This window comes from Dermacentor variabilis, chromosome 2 (genome assembly GCF_050947875.1).
Source record: "Dermacentor variabilis isolate Ectoservices chromosome 2, ASM5094787v1, whole genome shotgun sequence".
Taxonomy (NCBI): domain Eukaryota; kingdom Metazoa; phylum Arthropoda; class Arachnida; order Ixodida; family Ixodidae; genus Dermacentor; species Dermacentor variabilis.
Genome location: NC_134569.1, coordinates 53,557,002 through 53,576,052, shown reverse-complemented (window position 1 = coordinate 53,576,052; position 19,051 = coordinate 53,557,002). Strand labels below are relative to the sequence as shown.

General features: G+C 44.0%; 1 protein-coding gene across 1 annotated transcript in view; it reads right to left on the bottom strand.

Moving 5' to 3' along the window:
* LOC142571854 (3'-5' RNA helicase YTHDC2-like) overlaps positions 1–19,051 on the bottom strand; it is a 98,993-nt gene that overhangs the window by 30,253 nt on the left and 49,689 nt on the right. Inside the window, exons 18-21 of the mRNA XM_075680522.1 lie at positions 10,053–10,218; positions 9,590–9,696; positions 7,625–7,896; positions 3,818–4,077 (exon numbers count right to left, since the gene is read on the bottom strand). Coding sequence (XP_075536637.1) covers positions 3,818–4,077; positions 7,625–7,896; positions 9,590–9,696; positions 10,053–10,218 — 805 coding nt within the window. The remainder of the gene's footprint in view (positions 1–3,817; positions 4,078–7,624; positions 7,897–9,589; positions 9,697–10,052; positions 10,219–19,051) is intronic.

The window sequence follows — 19,051 nt, the reverse complement described above, 5'->3', positions numbered from 1 at the left end:
TGCACTGGATCAGGAGTTGAGAAAGCAGCGTCCCCTTAGTTGGTCCTTTAGATGCAAACACGGCTAAGTAGGCTTCACCGTACAAAGCAAAAGTGAAGACGAGGCCATGATCTGCCATTTCATTAATTTGATTATTTTGCTCTCCATGATCAACAAGGCCGGTGTATGTCATTGTCTGCGAGTTGACAGCCATTTCTTTCCTTACTTGTATTTCGTCCAGGATCAGGATTCCCCTCCGCTGGAACGTGGTCTTTGCGGCAACCTTTATCTTGAGGGCTTTGAAGAAGTTTTCATCAAATCCACACTTCTGACCAACCCTGCTTATATATTTTCTCACTGTGGTGACACACGGCAAAGGAAATATGTCATTGTTTCGCAAAAAAAGAGTACGTGGCCGGGCTTCGTATATGCAGCAAAAGGCACAACAGAATCCAGTCGTCTGTATATCGTCTGCTTGTTTTTGATGCGCACCTAGCCGCTGATATACACTCTTGTATCAAAAGTAGCTGTGGTGGCGGTATATAAAGTCCCGTCAGCTTTTCACTGAGTTCTCGCTCCTGCAAATCTGTTAGCTGCTGCATCGCCGCTTGCAACTGCCCTAATAGCAGCTTGTTGCGCTTTGCCAGTCGTGCTCGTGACCGCTGAAGTGCTGACCTTGCATGTCGCAAAGCAGAAAGCTTCTGTTGCTGGGCAGGCGCCACCGACAATCTGAAACGCTTGAAAGGTATTTCCTGCTTGGCTTGCGCAGCTCGGCAATCAGCATGGATCCTAAGGGTGTCAGCAAGGCCAGAACACAGACGACAGATTGCGCTTTGAGGCCTTACCAAGAGGCATTTGTTGTGTCTCCAGGTCTTTTGAGAGTCCACAAAAGCACATTCAGGGGATACATCAGGGAAGTCCTTTAAACTTGGCCCTCCCCTGCACACATCTGTGCTGTCTATAACTTTCAACATGGATTCAACTTCAAGGCTCGACGTGGCGAAGGGACTTACCCCCACTGCAGTAGAGTCTATCAATTTGTCTAAGATGTGGACTTGGACTGTCATGTCACTTTTGATATGGAGTGCCTTCCTGTTAAACAATACCGACGATCCATCGCTTGTCCTATGCGCCACCGCAGCGTCAATAAACACGACATCCCTCACGCCTGCTACGTCAATGAGATGTGCTGCCCATGAAGGCTGTGGTAGGCTAATGCAAGATATTGCACTGAAAATCCATTATAACAATGAATGAAATGAGTCATTGTCACTGGACTTTGCGCCCCAAGTGGATGTATCGTCGGAAGACGTTTCCATGGTGTCTGCTGGAGAAACATCTATGTTGCTCGCTGACGTCGGCACATTGCTGTTGTCACTGCTCGGGTTACTCACAGAAGCAGCTGCGGGAAGCCCTGGATGTCTCACTTGCTTTCGAGGTACTTTTAATCTTCCTGGAGAGGTAGCTTGGTGCACCTTCGAAAATTGACGGCACAGCGTCTTTTGAAAGGCCCGTTCTTCTTGTTCCAGACATCAGGATATGACCGTCAATTTCCACAGACCATGTCTTCAGGATAAAATGAGATGCGAAATGTTTTTCACAAACTCGATCCGTCCTTTGGAGTATGTGCTCTTTGCGAGGTATAGCTCGTCTCCATGCTTCAAGTCTTGCTTCTTCGTTTGGCGGCTTGAAAAGCGAGCACTTTTGTTTGCAAGACTTGTCCCCACTGTTGCAAAACGATACGAAACACTTTCCCATTATGCAGACTCATGAAACAGTTCGAAGGATGAGACGTACCTGATAAGCAAGTGAAAAATGCGTTGACAAAACACGGTGCACAGAAAACACGTGGCGACGACACAGCGGCAACCGATCAGTGATCTCGGCGCACGTGATGTGTATGCAGCGGGCTCTAGTTTCCAGCGCCCTCTCTTGACATATGGAGAAAGGAGAACTCCAAGCCTTCCCTCCGTGTAGCGCGCAGCCCGCGCCGCTGAGTCACCTAAGCTACTTCTTACACCGTGGCCCTGGGGCAGTATTCACAGTCCATTACTTTTTGGGGATATAAGCACTACTGGGAGTCACACACTATCTCAAAAAAGTGATCTGCCAAAAATACCATTCTTGGTATATTGAGCTCTTGCGAGAAATTTAGCAGCTACTGGCACATATTTCAAAATGCTTTAGGTGGTTTATGCGCAGCCAGGGGCTTATATCTTCATGATTTCAGTTACCTTGAAACACTGCTTATTCAAATATTTTCCCAGTTTTTACAACTTTGAATTAACAGGGTTTTACTGTAATTTGTTGACTTGGTACCACATACAAATATTTTTCTCCCAAATATTTTGCAAATGCTCATGTGTTGCATTATGCTGATGTTACACCTCTCTGCTGCATCTGTAGAGTATGCTGCCTAAGGGCTCATTCACAACAGCGATTTGAGGAGGTCGCACAACTGATTCCAACTGGCGACCAAAAGGCAACTGAAGGTGACTGGTGTTAACACCAGCAAGTGCAACCGGCCAATCGCCACACTGAAATGTCTCTCAAGATGCTGTTCAAGCCTGCTCACAATGCCGCCACCACGTAAAATAAGCGTCAGCATATACAGACGTACTGTCCCTGCACATCTGATTGGTTCAACAGTTCTGTGACTGTGTAACTGGAAAATTGAGTGGCGAGCAACTGGCCCAAGATGGTCGCTCTTTGAAAAAAGCCAGATTTGCTTCAACTTGGCCGCTTGACCGGTGTCATTCGCCAGTGTGAATGAGCCCTAAGGCACACCACCTGCCTTGAGTAGCACAAAATTGGCCTTTTAATAATTTGTGATCATGCTTTCGAATGTTATGATTGTGAATTAAGAAGTCCAAAGAACCATATACTGCCTTCAATATGTTGCCGTAAACTTCACTGGGAATTTCCTTCTTTACTTTTGCCCACATTTTGTCATTCAGAAGCCTAAAATATAGAATTTTCAATTCAGTGATAACATTTGGAGAGGAAAGGGTTAAAAATAAGCCGATGCACTCAAAGACGATGTGAATGTTGTTGACTATTATACGAATGTTGCTGACTATTATATAGAGTAAGTAACATTTTTTGTGTTCTGCTTATTTGCGTAATTAGTCAAGATTAATTAACTAAATTCTGAAGCAACCAAGTCAGGAAAAATTCCAATTAGAAAGCTGCAAAGCTGTTTGCAATTAGTCCAATTAAAGAGTTTCTAACTGTCTATCTTCGTTGCAATTGACCGTGTGGGGTTCTCACCTGTGCTCTTGGAACAAAGGAACGACAACACAGTAGTGCAAACAATCACAAGGGCATTTATTGCATCTTTCATACACCAATGCCTGCTAGCTGAGTTGCTATCCACAAAGGATGCCGATGGACGGGCGACAAATCGCAGAAGGCCGACTCACCGCGACCGGATAACGAGCGAATATGTTCACCCCATGCTGGACACCAACGCCTGGTCGTTCGCGCGTACGGTCACGCGAACGGTGGTGTGTTCGAACAAGGCCTCGCGAGACAGTCTCACACAAGCATGGATTGGCGCACGCGCGGAACGTCCGCGCCACTTGCCGACCCCGACCCAAAGAGGAAGAGCCTTCTCCTTTCCGCGCCCAAGTAACCCTGCCGTTAGGTGGCATTAGCAGAGCCACACTCGCGCCATCTCTCGCAATGCGCTTCAACCACACCGACTGCCACGGGCACCAGGCCACGCGGCGAAGCCGGATTACAGGTGACAGGAGCTATGTGGGAAAACAACATATCCGGGGACGCGAGAGAGTCTCGCATCCCCACAACCGTTAAACAAGGCCAAAGAGGTACACACCATTTTGGGGCTCATACAGGGCATCCAGAGGTAGACGCTGGGGGCCAGCAAACAGTGCCACTGTTACAGGTGAGACCAGTGTGCACATGTTGGCAAAGGCTGTGGGTCCCGCTCTGGCCAACTCGCCATAGATGAGCCAGTCAGTGGGCAGGGAGGCCACAACCCCGTCACGGGTGTTGGCTGCTAATGGTGCACCCAAACTAAAAGGCTCCGGCTGGGACAGGACCGAACGTGAGCTGAACCGCACTCGGGAGGCACGCCTGGGAGGGCAAGATTACACAGGAGCTTAGTGGAATGAGAGCAGTCTTGGATAGCAGTATTTCCAGCTATTAATGGAATAAATATTTGTTCACGTTTCGAGGCTGTACTCAATGCAATGCAGTTCCGATTATCCAATTTAATGCTGACGGATTTGTTGAAATCAATCTTTCACATTAGCCATCAAATCAAGTTCAACCTTCTACTGTAGCATTTAACTGCTGCTTTTATAATAACAAAGTTCCAATACAATACAGCTGAACCTCGATATGACGATGATGGTAAACTTGTCAATTTGCTTTGTTATTACAAAATTTTGTTACACTTAAATTAGATCTTTTGTGCAACTAAGCACAGTCGGCGATGAATTTTTCAGATGCAGAAAGGGTTGCAAAATATTCTGAATGATAGGGCGATTGGAAAAAGCAAATTTATATGAGAAAGAAACTCATTTTGTTAAATTTGAGAGTCAGCGCCGAAAGATATGGTTTGATGCCGTGTTGATGGTATCTTCACATCGGTGGTATGAAGCGAAGACAGGCATGTTTTAACATTACTCCGCCCCCACGGCTACCAGTGTCACTCGCAGTGAGACGACGCTATCATGAAAAGTGCCAGCAGCGGAGAGCGAATGCTTCGTCTGCCTCTCACAACAGCGTGGCTTTGAAACTCGAGATTACGCAACCTCTGCACTATCACACCATCTCAGCCTACCCATTCTTTGCACACGTGACAGATTACCTAGATAACAGGGAGTGAGGGCTGCATATGTGCTTAGCCATGCTGACAGCCATGTGCACCCACAGTCGCGCTAGAAAAGGAGATGCATGCCAACCTGCCTCCCTACTTCCCTTCGCCTTCCCCTCGCATGCACTTTATCACGTTATCACGAGCTCCTCACATTTACCCTTGCACGTGCAGGAAGAAGGAGCTCATCAAGTCATCACCCTTCTTCACTAACTGCTGCAAACTTTCCCATGACCTAAATAAAGCATACAGTGCACGAGGCACAATAGAATCTTATCGCGCTTGGACTATAAATGGAACATGTCACTGCCCCGCTTTGGCGGTCACTCTCGGTCGCCCAATTTGAGAGCTTCGTTCGCAAACAACAGCATGCAATTAAACCATTTAACCACCTGCGTCTATCCGTGAAAGTTTACATTTACTGTCTCAGTATACCTTTCCGACCGTAGTAAAATTTTGTTTTATTGAAATCGCATATAAATACACTTCATTACATTACGGTTCAAACTACATGGTGTTCCATAGACAAGTGATCAATAGCTAAATACTTCATTATATCGAGAATTTCGTCATACTAAAGTTTGTTGTATCGAGGTTTACTGTACATCTATATCATGTGTCTGGCCAATCTTGTAACAGGGTTCAACATCAACTACATATTTATTTTGAGATAAATAAACCATTTAAAATTTTTGGGATGCAAGGAGTAAGCTGTAGGAACAAGGCCCAGTCTATGCGCATTAAATTCTTGCAGACTGAGAAAACCTCACAGTTCACAGTGTGTTTCCGATTCCTGAAGTATGTAGATTCAACAAACTAGGAAATACTTAGCTTACGGGCAGATGTCTGGAACAGTAGTGACAGGAAAAATATTTTTTTGTGACTCCCCACTTGCAGAAATGCACGAGTTGGCATGAGCACTTTTAAACTAATGGCACTGCACATAGTCACGCCCACAGTGATGCCCGTCCTAGGAATTTGAGATCCACATCATCTAGGTCTATGTTAAGATTAGCACTTCATTGAAGGCTGCTCATGAACCCTGCAAGTAACAGGGGTGGTAATGCCGAAAGTCATTTTGTAACAATTTTTGGAACTGATCAAATTTCATCCTGGAGTACACTGGAGCAGACAAATTCTCAGTCTGGAGCAGCCTGTAGCATGTATACCTTATTATTGAAGCAGTCTGGAACATGCAAATTTTATTTTAGAGCATTATAATTAAGTGAGGTAACAGTCACAAAGCCTTGCATTCTGACACATTAAAGAAATGTTAAAGAGGAGCCTAAACAAATTTTTTGAAACTATTTTTGTATCATGTGCAGGTGAAGTGTGTGGAGGTGTTCCCCAACAGAAGTTGTGAAGAAGCTAGGATTAGTGGATAGCACAGTGGTTTATTCAAAAACATTTCTCCGTAACGCGACAGCACCAACTTGCTCAAACCAAGATACTGCATGTGACTGACTTCACTTTGCCACTCACTAGATTCACTAGAAACACCTAGACATCAGGAGTTCACAATGAGTGATCGGGGTGTAGGCCCGCTCAATAAGCTAAAGGGAGGTATATTCCTCTTCTCCTTACCTCTCCTTTTCCAAGTCCCCTCGCCGCACACACCCTCCCTCGCCAATCATCCTCTCAGTCCAAACTTTTGAATCATGGTGAACGCGCTGTGCAGCAATGCAATTAATGTAACATCAGGGTTCGTGATCGCCTTGATCGTGAGGCTGTACACACGTGCTCACAGTGGCCAGAATATGAAGGTTACTTTTACATGAACTCCGAGACCAATAACAGAATGCCCTGCACTGCACCGACGATCTTTTGCTGATGCCTGCCAAAGTTGTTTTGGTGCATCATGGTGCAATTGTGGTGCAATTTGGTGCAGCAATTTGCTTCAGTATCAAAATGGCACAATTGGCAAAGTATTCGCACCTCTGTGATACTTTACAAAACTCATTAACCGCCCAATGTGCAAAAACATATATATATATATATAACATTTAGAGTTGTGTGAATACCAAAATGTTAAAAAATACGAATTAAATAGTGATATGCAGATGCGTTCAATAAATTTTTATTGCGATAGCAATTATATGGACACTCCTGGTGCATTATTTTTTTTTTCGCTGCTAAGCCAGAGGGTGCGGAACAATATCCTGGCCCCTGCAGCTGCATTTCGATGGGGGGCAAAATGCAAGGACACCTGTGTACTGTGCGTCGGGTGCACATTAAAGCACACCAGGTGGTCAAAATTAATCCAGAGTTTCCCACTACATCGTGCCTCGTAATCATGTTGCGGTTTTGGCACATAAGACCTGAGAATTTCTTTGTAATTTTAACAACTTTTTTTATAGTGACATGTTCGGACATTGCAATTATTTTAAGTACATTATGTTGAAAAGAACAATGGGAATACAGCGTCACGCATTAATGTGACATTTAATACCTTGAAGTTGCATAGCGAGCTTTGAGGGATGCTGCAGTAGAAAGTTCCAAATTAATTTTGACCACCTAGATTTCTTTAATGTGCACCTAAGTCTAAGTACAAAAATGTTTTTGCATTCCGCCCTAATTGAAATTTGGTTGCTGCGGCCAGAAATCAAACCCTTTGACCTTGTTCTCAGCAATGCAAAGCATAGCCATTGCGGTGGGTCATGAAACATAAGCAAATATGAAGCTAGGAACTTTTTCATACGAAACAGATTTCTGTGAAGGTTTTGGAGGTGTCACATAAAAATATTACTAGGCATTCAGGGGTGGCAACAATGTCTTGCAATCCTCGCTACAATATGCACTCACTGGGCAACCAGCTGCCGGCGCTCCCGGTCAACTCTCAAAAGGTTCGGGTAGGAGCCCGCACAGAGAGCTGCCTTGACCACAGCCCAGTTGTCGGAGTTGGTGTTGAGGTCACGAATGTCACCACCGCCACGTGACCGCACAAAGCCTGATGCCCGAAGCTGGCCTAGCAACTGGCCCCGTACAGCCAATGCGGTGGACATGGTGGCACCAGACACGAAGTGCCGCTCACAGAAGTAGTGCTCAGAGTTTTCGGCACGGGCTTTCTGCCAGCGCTGTAAGAAATACAAGCAGTTATCATCAAAAGTGATTGAACATAAGACATCGCTGGAGCCAATGTTTCAACAAGGGAATCATATTCATTTAGGCAAGCCCTATTGCCAGAATGTTGGCTCCAGAGATGCCCCTTGTACTATTGCTGTTGATGAGTAAGCCTACAACTTCCAGTAAACCTCTGTTTTGTAAGCAAAGTTCAGGCACTCGGTTTACAGTTGAACCTGGTTATAACAAACAAGCTAATGTGCTAAATATAGTTCCATATACCATATATAGTAGACTTCTGTTAATTCAACTCCGGTTAATTTGATTTTTTGGTTAGTTCGATTTCAACAGAAGGTACTGGCCAGCGTCCATGCGTTTCTATGGACAAAATTTTCGTTTTTGGATTCTAGAATTGGCGTTCACCAGATAATTCAAATTTGACCATTCAGCATTCAGGTGACCCCAATAAAGACCCCTTTAGTGGCAGCATGTCTCGGCAGAGCTAAGATGACAGTGAACAGAATGAACACTAGGTAATCTTATAGACTGCGGACCAGCTTACTCTTTTGCGGTCACTTAAGCGTGCGGCCACTGCCGACTGTTCATGTGCATTTCTGGAAAGGCCCATTCTCATCATCTGGTGACTGATTGGCGCTCGCAGCAGCAAAGGCACCATAACTTCTTTTACAGCATGGCTACTGCATGCATCTTCATTGGGGACACACTTCTGCCTACTGTGCACACATCCCAATTATTCTTCACCAGTGAGATAACAGATCGTCTGTCCATTGCGATTTAGGCAGCACTCCTCATTCCCAACAGCTCCTGCAGTGTTTGTGACACAAGGTGCGCAACCACTGCATTAGGTCAAAGTGAAACTACTGTTTGCTGTACCCCTGCGGACAAAACCAGCGTCTCTAATGGTACAATCACAGATGGCGACTAAGCAGTTATGAAGGCACTGAGTAGATGAACACACTGAGTTAAAACGAAACTACTGTTTGCCACGACCACTGCGGACAAAACTGTGGCCGCTGTTAACGCGATCGTGGATGGCAACTATGCAATTATAAAGGCATGCAGCCAACGAGGTTTTATGCATGGTGGTGAACACAAGAATAAAGGCAGTAAAGGCACAAATAGGCGTAAAATTTTACGGCATTTCTGTAATTCAGAAATGATTTCTGCTGATGACTACGGCAGTGCGAACTACGTTTGTTCGTTGTGGTTGGACACAAGTGCCTTTTTTGCTCTTTTGCAGCGCTCTGTGCTCACTGAGTTCTGAGAGCTGTTCGAATGAACCAGTGCATGGCCAAATAAGTATGAATTAACAAGAGCTTGATTCCATTAAACAATGCATACACCTGCCAGGACCAGAGGATGAGCCCGAATTATCTGAATGAACAAGGGCTGAATTTACGAGGTTTCACCGTACAACCATGGCGCTTGACATATACACCCAGCTTGATAACACAGACAAGAACATTTATCCAGACAATTTGCAAAACAAGAATGGAGAACTGGATGAGCCAGCATTAATTTACGATTTTGCAGCAATGAAAATGATGTCTACAGGAAAGGGAGGAATGCCTTTCAATGACTTGGAGGCTGTTGAGAGTCAGCTTTCAGGCTATTCCTCCTTTCCTTGTCCATGGCATATTTCCGCTGTGACATCATCAGCGATGTGCAAGCTAGAATGCCACCAACCTGAAATGCAGCAAGAAGAGCCATGTGGTCGCTGTAGGTACCACCAGCCAGTTTACGCCTTGCTACGTACGCAGGTCGCTTCTGGCCCGGTTGCGCGGGGAGCACAACTAATGAAGACAGATGGAAAGACAAACAACCAGATGCATAAATAAGGTTGCTGGAACGCTCAAATGCATTAGCAGGCTCCCAATTTCACTTTGAAGCTAACTTCACTTGAGTGAAGTGGCCAACAGTGATTTAACAGATGTTTCAGGCTGGAGCCAAAATTTTGACATGGAGAATTTTCTTCGTGAGGGAGAAAAACGAACACAAGCCTTCTTGTCAAAAAGTTGGCTCAAACCTGACACATCCTTTGTCCAATTGCTGTTGGCTATTTCAAGTCTGCATCTTCCTGTGAACCTCTCGTCTTGTTTAGATTCCACTTGGGTGAAGCGTGTTCAATGCACAATGGTGCAGCACTCACAGGGGTCCTTGACAGCAATGCAGCAAACAATGGTAAGCACTGGGTCGAGGCACTTGAGTACAACTGCATAGAGCACCATCTTCCCCAGGTGTGGCTCAATGGGAAGGTCGAGCAAGTGTAGGCCCATCTCTGTCAGCTGCTCAGATGGGTCCAATGCATCGATGGTCTGCCCAGGTACATTGTGACAGAGAAAGAAACAACCAGATTAGTGTAAGAAATGTACACTGAAGGACTTTTTATTAGGAAACTGCAGTTTATTTACTCACATCAGTTGCCTAAATGGCCTTTTATTGGTAGTGTGAAGCCAAGATAATCATTTCTTTAACCTCCACAGTTACTCTGGCGACTCCTGTGCTTTTATGACAATAGGCAGAATGGCACAAAAAAGTGCATGAATTACATGACAGTCAATAAAATGGCTATGAAATACAACAACAGACAAAGGTGAAACCGATTAGACAGGCAGTAAATTTGCAGACCATTCACAAGTACTTGTAATGGCGATGTGGAATTTGCATGCTGTTTTGCGACTAGTGGCTTTGTACGCATGTGGTGTGTGATAGGCTGTATGTTTGTCTCACTGTCAAATATGTGTCTTTCGATACTTTTGAAATACTTGTAATGCTGTTGCCCCTACTGGGCTATTGTTTTCCAGAATGCTGCAAACAAAAATAACTGTTTCGAACATGACAAATAACAGCACAATGCGAATGTTACTTACCATACATTATCTACAAATAGTGACCGGCATACTAGGAAGTGACAAGATTTACAGTGGGATCTTGTTGATATGATTCTGCATAATAACATTTTTTGGGATATGTTTATTTTCATTCCCTGCAAATGTAATATAAAAAATTTGGGATTGCTATACTTTTATTACGATCACATTTTTGCTTGAAACGGGACAATACGAATGCGAAACTTGATTTTGACGGGTACATCAGGATGCTGAGGCCCCTGTGTCCGGCACGACTTTTGGACCAGGAAAGTCTGGTGGGCTTGCAAGCTTCAAAATGTACAAACAATTCAATTCTAAACATCGAGCTAACATCCCATGCCCTTCCCTCAAGTAAGGAAACAAACGAGATCAGGAATCTGCTGCATGCCAATGCTTTGCCCTGCTGGCTCCTGCTATCAACTTTCCTCAGTTCGCACCGACTTTGGTCATGCACAGGTGCAACGAACCATAACTTCCAGTGGTGGTTTAATTAACTTCCTCCACAGGGCACTTCCCTGCACCAATGAACTTCAAATAAGCTGGCCCCAAACACTCCCACTGTACGTGGAAGTGTTAGCTCATGCCATAGCTTGTTCTAACTTCAAGTGCACTAAAGCCAATGCCTCATGAGTGCAAGTATGACCTCAGTGATTAGCTGCATGAAGGTGCACCGAAATCATGGAGGTCACAATTCAAGAGAATAATGTGCAATGCCCTTGGTAGAGCATGTTACTAGCACTGAATGAGGCTTATAATAGCTGACGCTGCACAATTGTCTTTCAGGCCTCATTGTGTCAGTTGCCTGTCTCGTTTCTAAGGCAGCCTTGCAACCCTATTCACTTGTTTTTTGGTACTTCTGGTAATGCACATACCATACAATGCTAAGGAAACATAAGCCGGTGATTTTAAAAGAAAAGATTGACATCGTTTCCAAATTTAAAGTGAAAGTGAAGAGGAAGAGAATGCATCTTGCATGTGAGCTTAAAGGTGTTATTTATTTATCTTTGACACCCAACACCACTAGCCATCTGCAGCCCACTGCAGCTGGCGTAACAAGAAACGTGAAGTTTCACTTCTGAAGTATTTTGGTCTGGCAGCTTTTAGCCAAGATTGTGCAGAAGAACGCAAACTTGATTACCCTAATTGACGCTATACACTTTTTGGCAATGACATGGAGCATGTGAAGCCAGAAACCATTGCAAATTGCTCCAAGAAGTGCAGTCTTTTTGCTGTGCCTAACCCATTGGGCGACGAGGATCCCTAAACTGCACATGACATTCCAGACTGGGAGAACTTGAGAACATTTCTTCCAAGGACCTTGCTTCCATGAAAGAACAGGTGACGACTTGCGAGCTGCAGATGGATTGATAGCTGAAGCTGCTGAAATGGCTGTTGAGGACAAAGACGACAGCGATGACGACTCGCAAGGAAATGACTGTGCCAGTAAGTTTGCTACTGTGGATGACATGCTCGAAGCACTACACTCTTCAAAGCTTCGTTGCAAATGCCGAGTTAAGTGACCAAGCTGCACTTTATCTTCCAAAGGGGCTTGTTTGCAGACATTGAAAAGAAGTAACTGCAGCATGAGGTGACCAGTTATTTCAAAGGTGACAAACAAAAGTGAGTTCCTCACCTACTGTACGAATTTTCCTCTGTTTTGAAAATCCTTTTGGGTAGTACGACTGCCAGATAATGCTTTATTCCCCACTTCTTATGAAAGTCGTATCAACAAGATTCCAATGTATTTATGCACTATGAATAATGCAATACGTAATTAAATCTTAAATGTAAAACACTTAAAGGGTACCTGAAACAGGTTAGAAAAATTTTGCAGACGCATAGGGTATAGCTGCAGTAAAGAATTAGCACCCCAATTTAAGTAAAGCGTCTTCTATTAAGAGAGCTACACACAATGACAAGTTACCCCTTTCCCTAGATATGCTTTTTCTCCTCAACTCGTTTGCCGAGTGATCGGCGCTAAGCTCCACCCTTCACTGACTCTGTGTAATGATGTGACATAGTGATGTCTACTTCCGGTTGTCTTGGAGCCAGCACAGCAAGCCTTTTCAACCTCTTTGCTAGCTGCCTGGCCGTTGATCCCCCACAAGAGCTATCCAAGCAGCATGCCTTGTGAGCGTTCTGTCGCAGTGGTAAGCGTGTCCGGTATTGCAGTAACTGCAGGCAAGCTGGCTGTTTTGATGGAACTAAAGCCCCTCGATTCATACATACTACTACCGCTGTGATGAAGGGGCTTTAACCTAAACATGAGTGGCTTGATCAGCCTGCACGGTGCAGCCACCTGGTGGCTTAGAGCTCAACTAGCCAAACACAGAACTACTATTGCTATAACCAAGCATAAAACATTTTAAAGATTTAAAAGGACAATGAGTTCGTGATTACGCTCCTGCCAAAATTTTACACCAGCAGCAAAGTGGAATGCACTTGGTTACTGCTATATTAGCTGGCTTTGTTGTGTTGAGCTCTGCGTCACCAGGTGGCTACACCGTGAAGGTCGTTCACATTTGTGCCTCTGCTCATCCAGTAAAATGACCAGTCCACTTATGCTTGCATTTACCTGAATACCAGACATGCTAAAGATATTTATAGTGGTAATAATCCTCTGGCATGAAGTGACGGCCCTAAATGCATGCATGCTGGTGATGATCAAATACTGACAGCCCGATATGCTGCAGTCCCTCTGCTCGCATGTTGCCTTGCAGAGGGACACGATGTCGCTGATCACTAGATTTGCAGCCCAACATGTAACAAGGGCGATCCATGGTGTTCACAAAAAGGAAGCTCGAGACCAACACTGACCGTGCAGCTCGCGTCAACACGAAGAATGTGGTAACACAAGCAGACGACCCTTGCTTAGGGTGTCTACCGAGTTGATATTTCCAAATTCCCCGAGTTTTCCAGGTTTTCCCCGAGTGCCTTTGCAAAATTCCCTGAGTGACACAGAACTTCGTTTTATGTCAAGACGGGCTGACACAATGTCGCTCAATGCTGTCACTCTCTAGTAAGCAGGTTAAAATAATAATAAAAAAAGAACCCACTTAATCCAGTTTGAATAGTAAGGAGTAGTGTTTACTTTATTCAAAAAGAAAACAGAAGGGAGAAGTTAATAAAATGCACAGCGAATCAAATAGCGTCGAAAAAAATGGTAAAGCCCATTGCAAATCGAGTAGAACATTTTCAAATACGAATAAAAAGAGATGCATATAGAGCATATAGAAGCAAATATTTCCGAATATGAGCTATTTTTATCAACTGATAGCAAGCTCACTGGTACAAGGCCCAAACTTTGTCACAAGTGAGATTCTCTCTCAGCAGCTGGAAAGTCAACTTCAACTGTCCTGACATACTCTCAGCCCACACACAGCGCCTCAGTGTTGCGTGTCGCTGCTTTAAAAAGTTTATTTTAGTTTGAATGAGGGACACCTGCATCTCGGCGTCAGCCTACCCTGTCTTTTGAGCTCAGGCTCCTTCAAAGAAGCAGCGGCACACTTCCGTTCTCGTTCATTCCTCAATGCGCCGGTCCTTTCTGCTCTTATCCTCCTCCTGTTACATGTTCACCCCATGGACCATTTGAAGCATCCCCTTGGTCAGCAGTACAGTCAACGTCCGATTTTTTGGACTCTCTAGGGGCCGTAAGAACACCAGAAAAATTGGGCAGTTCGAAAAAATGAATGCACGTCTTTTACTGTGCTTAAGGGCTCAAATCGACATAAGCACATCCAAGAAAGCTTTGAAGGCCTGCCAGTACACTTAGGCATAATGATCCACATACTGGGACAAGAGATGGCGGGTGCACGCTTGCATAATTAAGGAATACATACTGGATCCGGTGGCAATTGCCCATTCCCACAGTTGTTAAGCGCAAAAGCCCAACAACCCACAAAGAAGAGTTCAGATAAGCACTGGTGCCATGAAGAACATAGTGAAGACACACAAAAAGAAGGGCCCACTGTACTACTAGAAAGGAACTTCAATTGTGCATGTGTCTGTGTCAATTTTTGCGTGTCTTCACAATGTTCTTCTTAGTACGAGTGCTTGTCTCGTCTCTTCTTTGTGGGTTGTCCTAGGTGTTTGTGCTCAATTTTTCACCTTAAAAATACTATGTACCAACTAGCCTCTACCGAAGTTTCATTGAAGTTCACACTTGTTAAACTTTGCTGCTACACTTTGCGTATGCTTCACCGCGTAACACTTCTGTTCTGAGGTGAAGCTTACTTTCGAAAACCGGCATAATTCAACGCATCATGCTTTCCGAGCTTCCAAGCCATTGGCGAGGATTACAAAGCTTGAGTAGGCGTCATTGCTAACAGCAGCGAATTGCTAACAGTATAGAACGTCGAAGTAGCTAGGCAAGTAGCTAGGCCTAGCATTGCCATGGTAGTTGCTACAGCTGCCAGTGGATCTGCATGAGAGAGCGCCAGTTCGAGGCAGCAAGATGATAAAAATAGCAGTGGTGGTGGCTGTGACTAATGTCGTTTCACACCTGCGATTACAGCAAGAAGTCCGGAAAATCGGATGGCAAAAGGTTCTTGCGTCCAAAATTTCATGTGTTCTTATGCATCGACTCTTTGGGGGCACACGGTGGTGCCTCAAAACTATCAAAATTTTATCGGGCATGTCCCAAAAATCGGGCATTCGGAAAATCGGTAATGACTGTACAGTGGCAAATCCTCCAGTGGATGACACGGCGTCAAAGACGGTTTGTTGCGATTCCCCTGTTACGTGAACCTGCATTACAGTGAATTTCGTTCCCTTTCAAAAAATTAGTTAATTTTCCCTGATAGAAGCCCAAATTCCCTGAGCTTTACCTGAGTATTTCCAGACTGTTCAAAATCCCAGAGAATTCCCGTTTTCCCAGTTAGTAGACACCCCATTTCTCTGTGCCAGAAGTATTTCAGTGTGTTGATTGTCATTGTGTATTCTTTTTATTACTTTTATTATAGAAACAAAGTAACCGACATTCCAACTACTACAAACATTTCTTCACTATAAAGTTGGAAAAGTTATCGATGACGCGACCTGGGTAGCCAATGGGACAGCTCGTCCAACTGAAGTCAACTGGGCGGACTACGTTAATTGGGAGGGTGTGGCTGAAAGCTCAGGGGAGCGGTGGCACTGTGATCGGTAGCCATACACATTTTTAATTCCTTATAATAAATTACATGCTTTATGTGGAATGCTTAAGTATGTCACTTACCGTATTTACTCAACTGTAACGTGTACCTGTTATCCGTGGTGAAAGAAAAAAGCCCTTTACAGTAGGGCGCACCTCATACTTTTATATAGAAACACAACTTTCTCTCATTTGAAAAACAAATATTTACTCAAAATGCACTAAAGTTGCAATGAAAATTAAAGGGTCTTAAGATCTCTCTTAAGAAGTGAATGGCGAAAGCCTACTCTTCCTCCTATCATTCACTCCTTTCTCTTTGCCTCTTCTCTTTCTCTTCTTTTTTTTTAGTCATTACTGCTCACTAATAAGCATTCTTAGTCATTTGTAATCAATTGTGGTCATTACAAGCCATCGTTGGACATTTTGTTCATATCATAGTCATCAGTAGTCATTACAGGTCATTTCAGTCATTATTAGTCATTACTAAGCATTTTTAGTCATTTCTAATCAATTGTAGCTACAATTCATCGTTAGACATATTGGTCATTTCAGTCGTTACAGTCATTATTAGTCATTACTGCTCACTAGTAAGCATTTTTAGTCATTTGTAATCAATTGTGATCATTATAAGCCATTGTTAGATGTATTGGTCATTAGTAGTCATTTTAGTAATTACTACTAATTATTATACATTTCTAGTAATCTTTAATAGTGGTCATTACAAGCCGCCATTAGAAAAATGGGTCATTTAGGAGTCATTAGTAGTCATTATTAGTCAATATTAGTCATTATTAACCTCTACCAATCTCTATTATAACGGTACAGTTCACTAACTGTCACTACCAATCATTTTTCCTCCTTTAATCTGTCTTCATATGACATGATGACGTTATGGTGGGCACTCCGGCAGTCAGGTCTGCTGACACAAACTTCACCATGAGCCTAGAAAGGCTTTTTCACCATGAGCCTAGGAAGGCTTTTTCACCATGAGCCTAGAAAGGCTTTCGCCTTAATAAACAAAGTCGCAGCATTGCCTGAATGGCGAAGCACCAATTGCAATAGCAAATTAGTAGACAGCTATACGAAGTAAAGACAGTAGTTTTATCGACCACATAAACTTGTAAACGTTCGTTGACTAATTAACAAGTATGGTGTCACGTGCACAAGCAAACATGAACACATCTCACTCGATGACTACGGAAAGTCACTATCAAAACGCTGAAGTGAGGAAGTGCGGTACCAGGAGCGAGCGAATTGACCTTTATGCTGCCTCTCACTGCCGTGTGAACTGAGCAAGAACACAGTGCACACGAAGCTATCGGCCCTCGGTGTGCCTAGATGTGCAGACTCTGTCCCCATCGCAGATCGAGGGGGGGGAGAAAGAAAGAGAAAGAAGAAGAAGCAGGTATTTTTGCCCGGAATAAAAACGTGACTGAAACATTGTTTATTATATTTTTTTTTTTGGAGTGAAACAAATATTTTTTATCAGTTTTTCGTTCAACGAAAAATGATCATGTTCAGTGCTTTGACTCAAGGCACTGAGCATGATCTCAGAATCTATAATTCACTTACTGAGAACAATAAATACTATGTTTTTATTGTTATTTTGCTTCGAAAAACGGTGTGAACCAAAACCGTTATGAACTGTTACGGATCGTTTTTTAGTGGAGCAACACTAAAACCAGAATGAAAAAGCGCAAGAGCACAGCGACGTCATTTTTTTCGATTTTGCAGGCATTCATAACTCGGAAAAAAAAAAAATCACCCACGATTACAACACTCCCTAAGGTGAAACTTGAGTGCAGCTCTATACACGTTCTCAAATCTGTCTCGTGCAGCACGTTGCAAATTGAGCAAAGTGCAGCACAACTGCCTCGCTAATCTGTAGATCACAAGAGCCAGTACATGGGTGACACGTAGGCATGATTCACAACTGCCACTGCTCCCAGACCTCCTAGATGATGCGTGCTACTCTGGTGCCATCTCGCAGCCATCGTCGCCGCACTATGCTTTTCTTCTCACTACGGAGGAAAAGAAGCGTAGTAGAGGCTCTGGCTAGCCCGAATCAGTTGAAGAGAGCGTGCAAGTCACGTGGTGTTTTTCGCAAAGAAGCACTGGGACTGGTGCGCCAAACATCAACATTGCTATAGCAACTGTGCGTGCTTCTGAAGCTCTCGCTGCTGCTCTCGGCCTCTGAAAAGTGAGATAAGATTTTTCGGCTTCTGTCTTTCTCGTAGTGCGTTCTGCTTACGAGACAAGCTGAGTTTAAAGTGTGGTGTCTAAGCTTGAAAGTTGCGTTCTGGGTCTGTGAAGTGAGCATCAGCTAGCAACAGTGACGCTGAAGTAATCACCAGCGCAAGTCTTCATCGTTTTCTTCAATATGCCACAGAAAAACACAGGAGCGCATCTGCTTCGCTAAAACTGTTACAGAAGTTTCGTAGGCTTTGTCCTGATGCGCATCAACAGCACACACTTCTGCCAGCTTGTAGCAACGCAAGTTCAAAGCTTGCACATATCTGCTCCGGCAAGCTGATTGGAGGAGCAAAAAAAAATGGCACAGCAACATAACTGCACTTCTGGCTTCAAAAACGCTATGTCAGGGTCTCTCCTGCAGTCAATACCTGGTAATTCGAAGTCGCTTAATTGAAATTGTCAGTTAATTGGAAGTGAAGTGGGGGTCCCATCGGTTCTGCATGCAATCCAACAGAAAAAAATGCTCAGTAATTGGAAGCTAGAAGTCTAAAATATTGTTTAATTAGAAGTTATTTTCAATCAAATGCCTGGAGGCTATCGAAATGTTTGATAAAATTGCTATTTTTAAAGTGCAAAACAGCTTTGTGTGCTGAACAGGCATCGTCAGCATCGCAGCTGACCACAACGCCACAGCTTATGAAGCGTCAAAGTTAAAGGGCCCCTGAAACGGTTCGGACAAATTTTATAGACGCGCAGGGTCCAGCTTAAGTAGAACATTTGCACCACAATTTAAGTGAAGCGTTACATATTAATTGAGCTACAAGCTATTACAAGTTACCCTCCTCCCTAGCCATGCTTTTCCTCCTCAACTCGCTCTCCAAGCGATCGGGGCTAAGCTCCGCCTTCACTGGTTCTGCGTCACGACGCGACGTCACATCGTCCACTTCCGGTTGT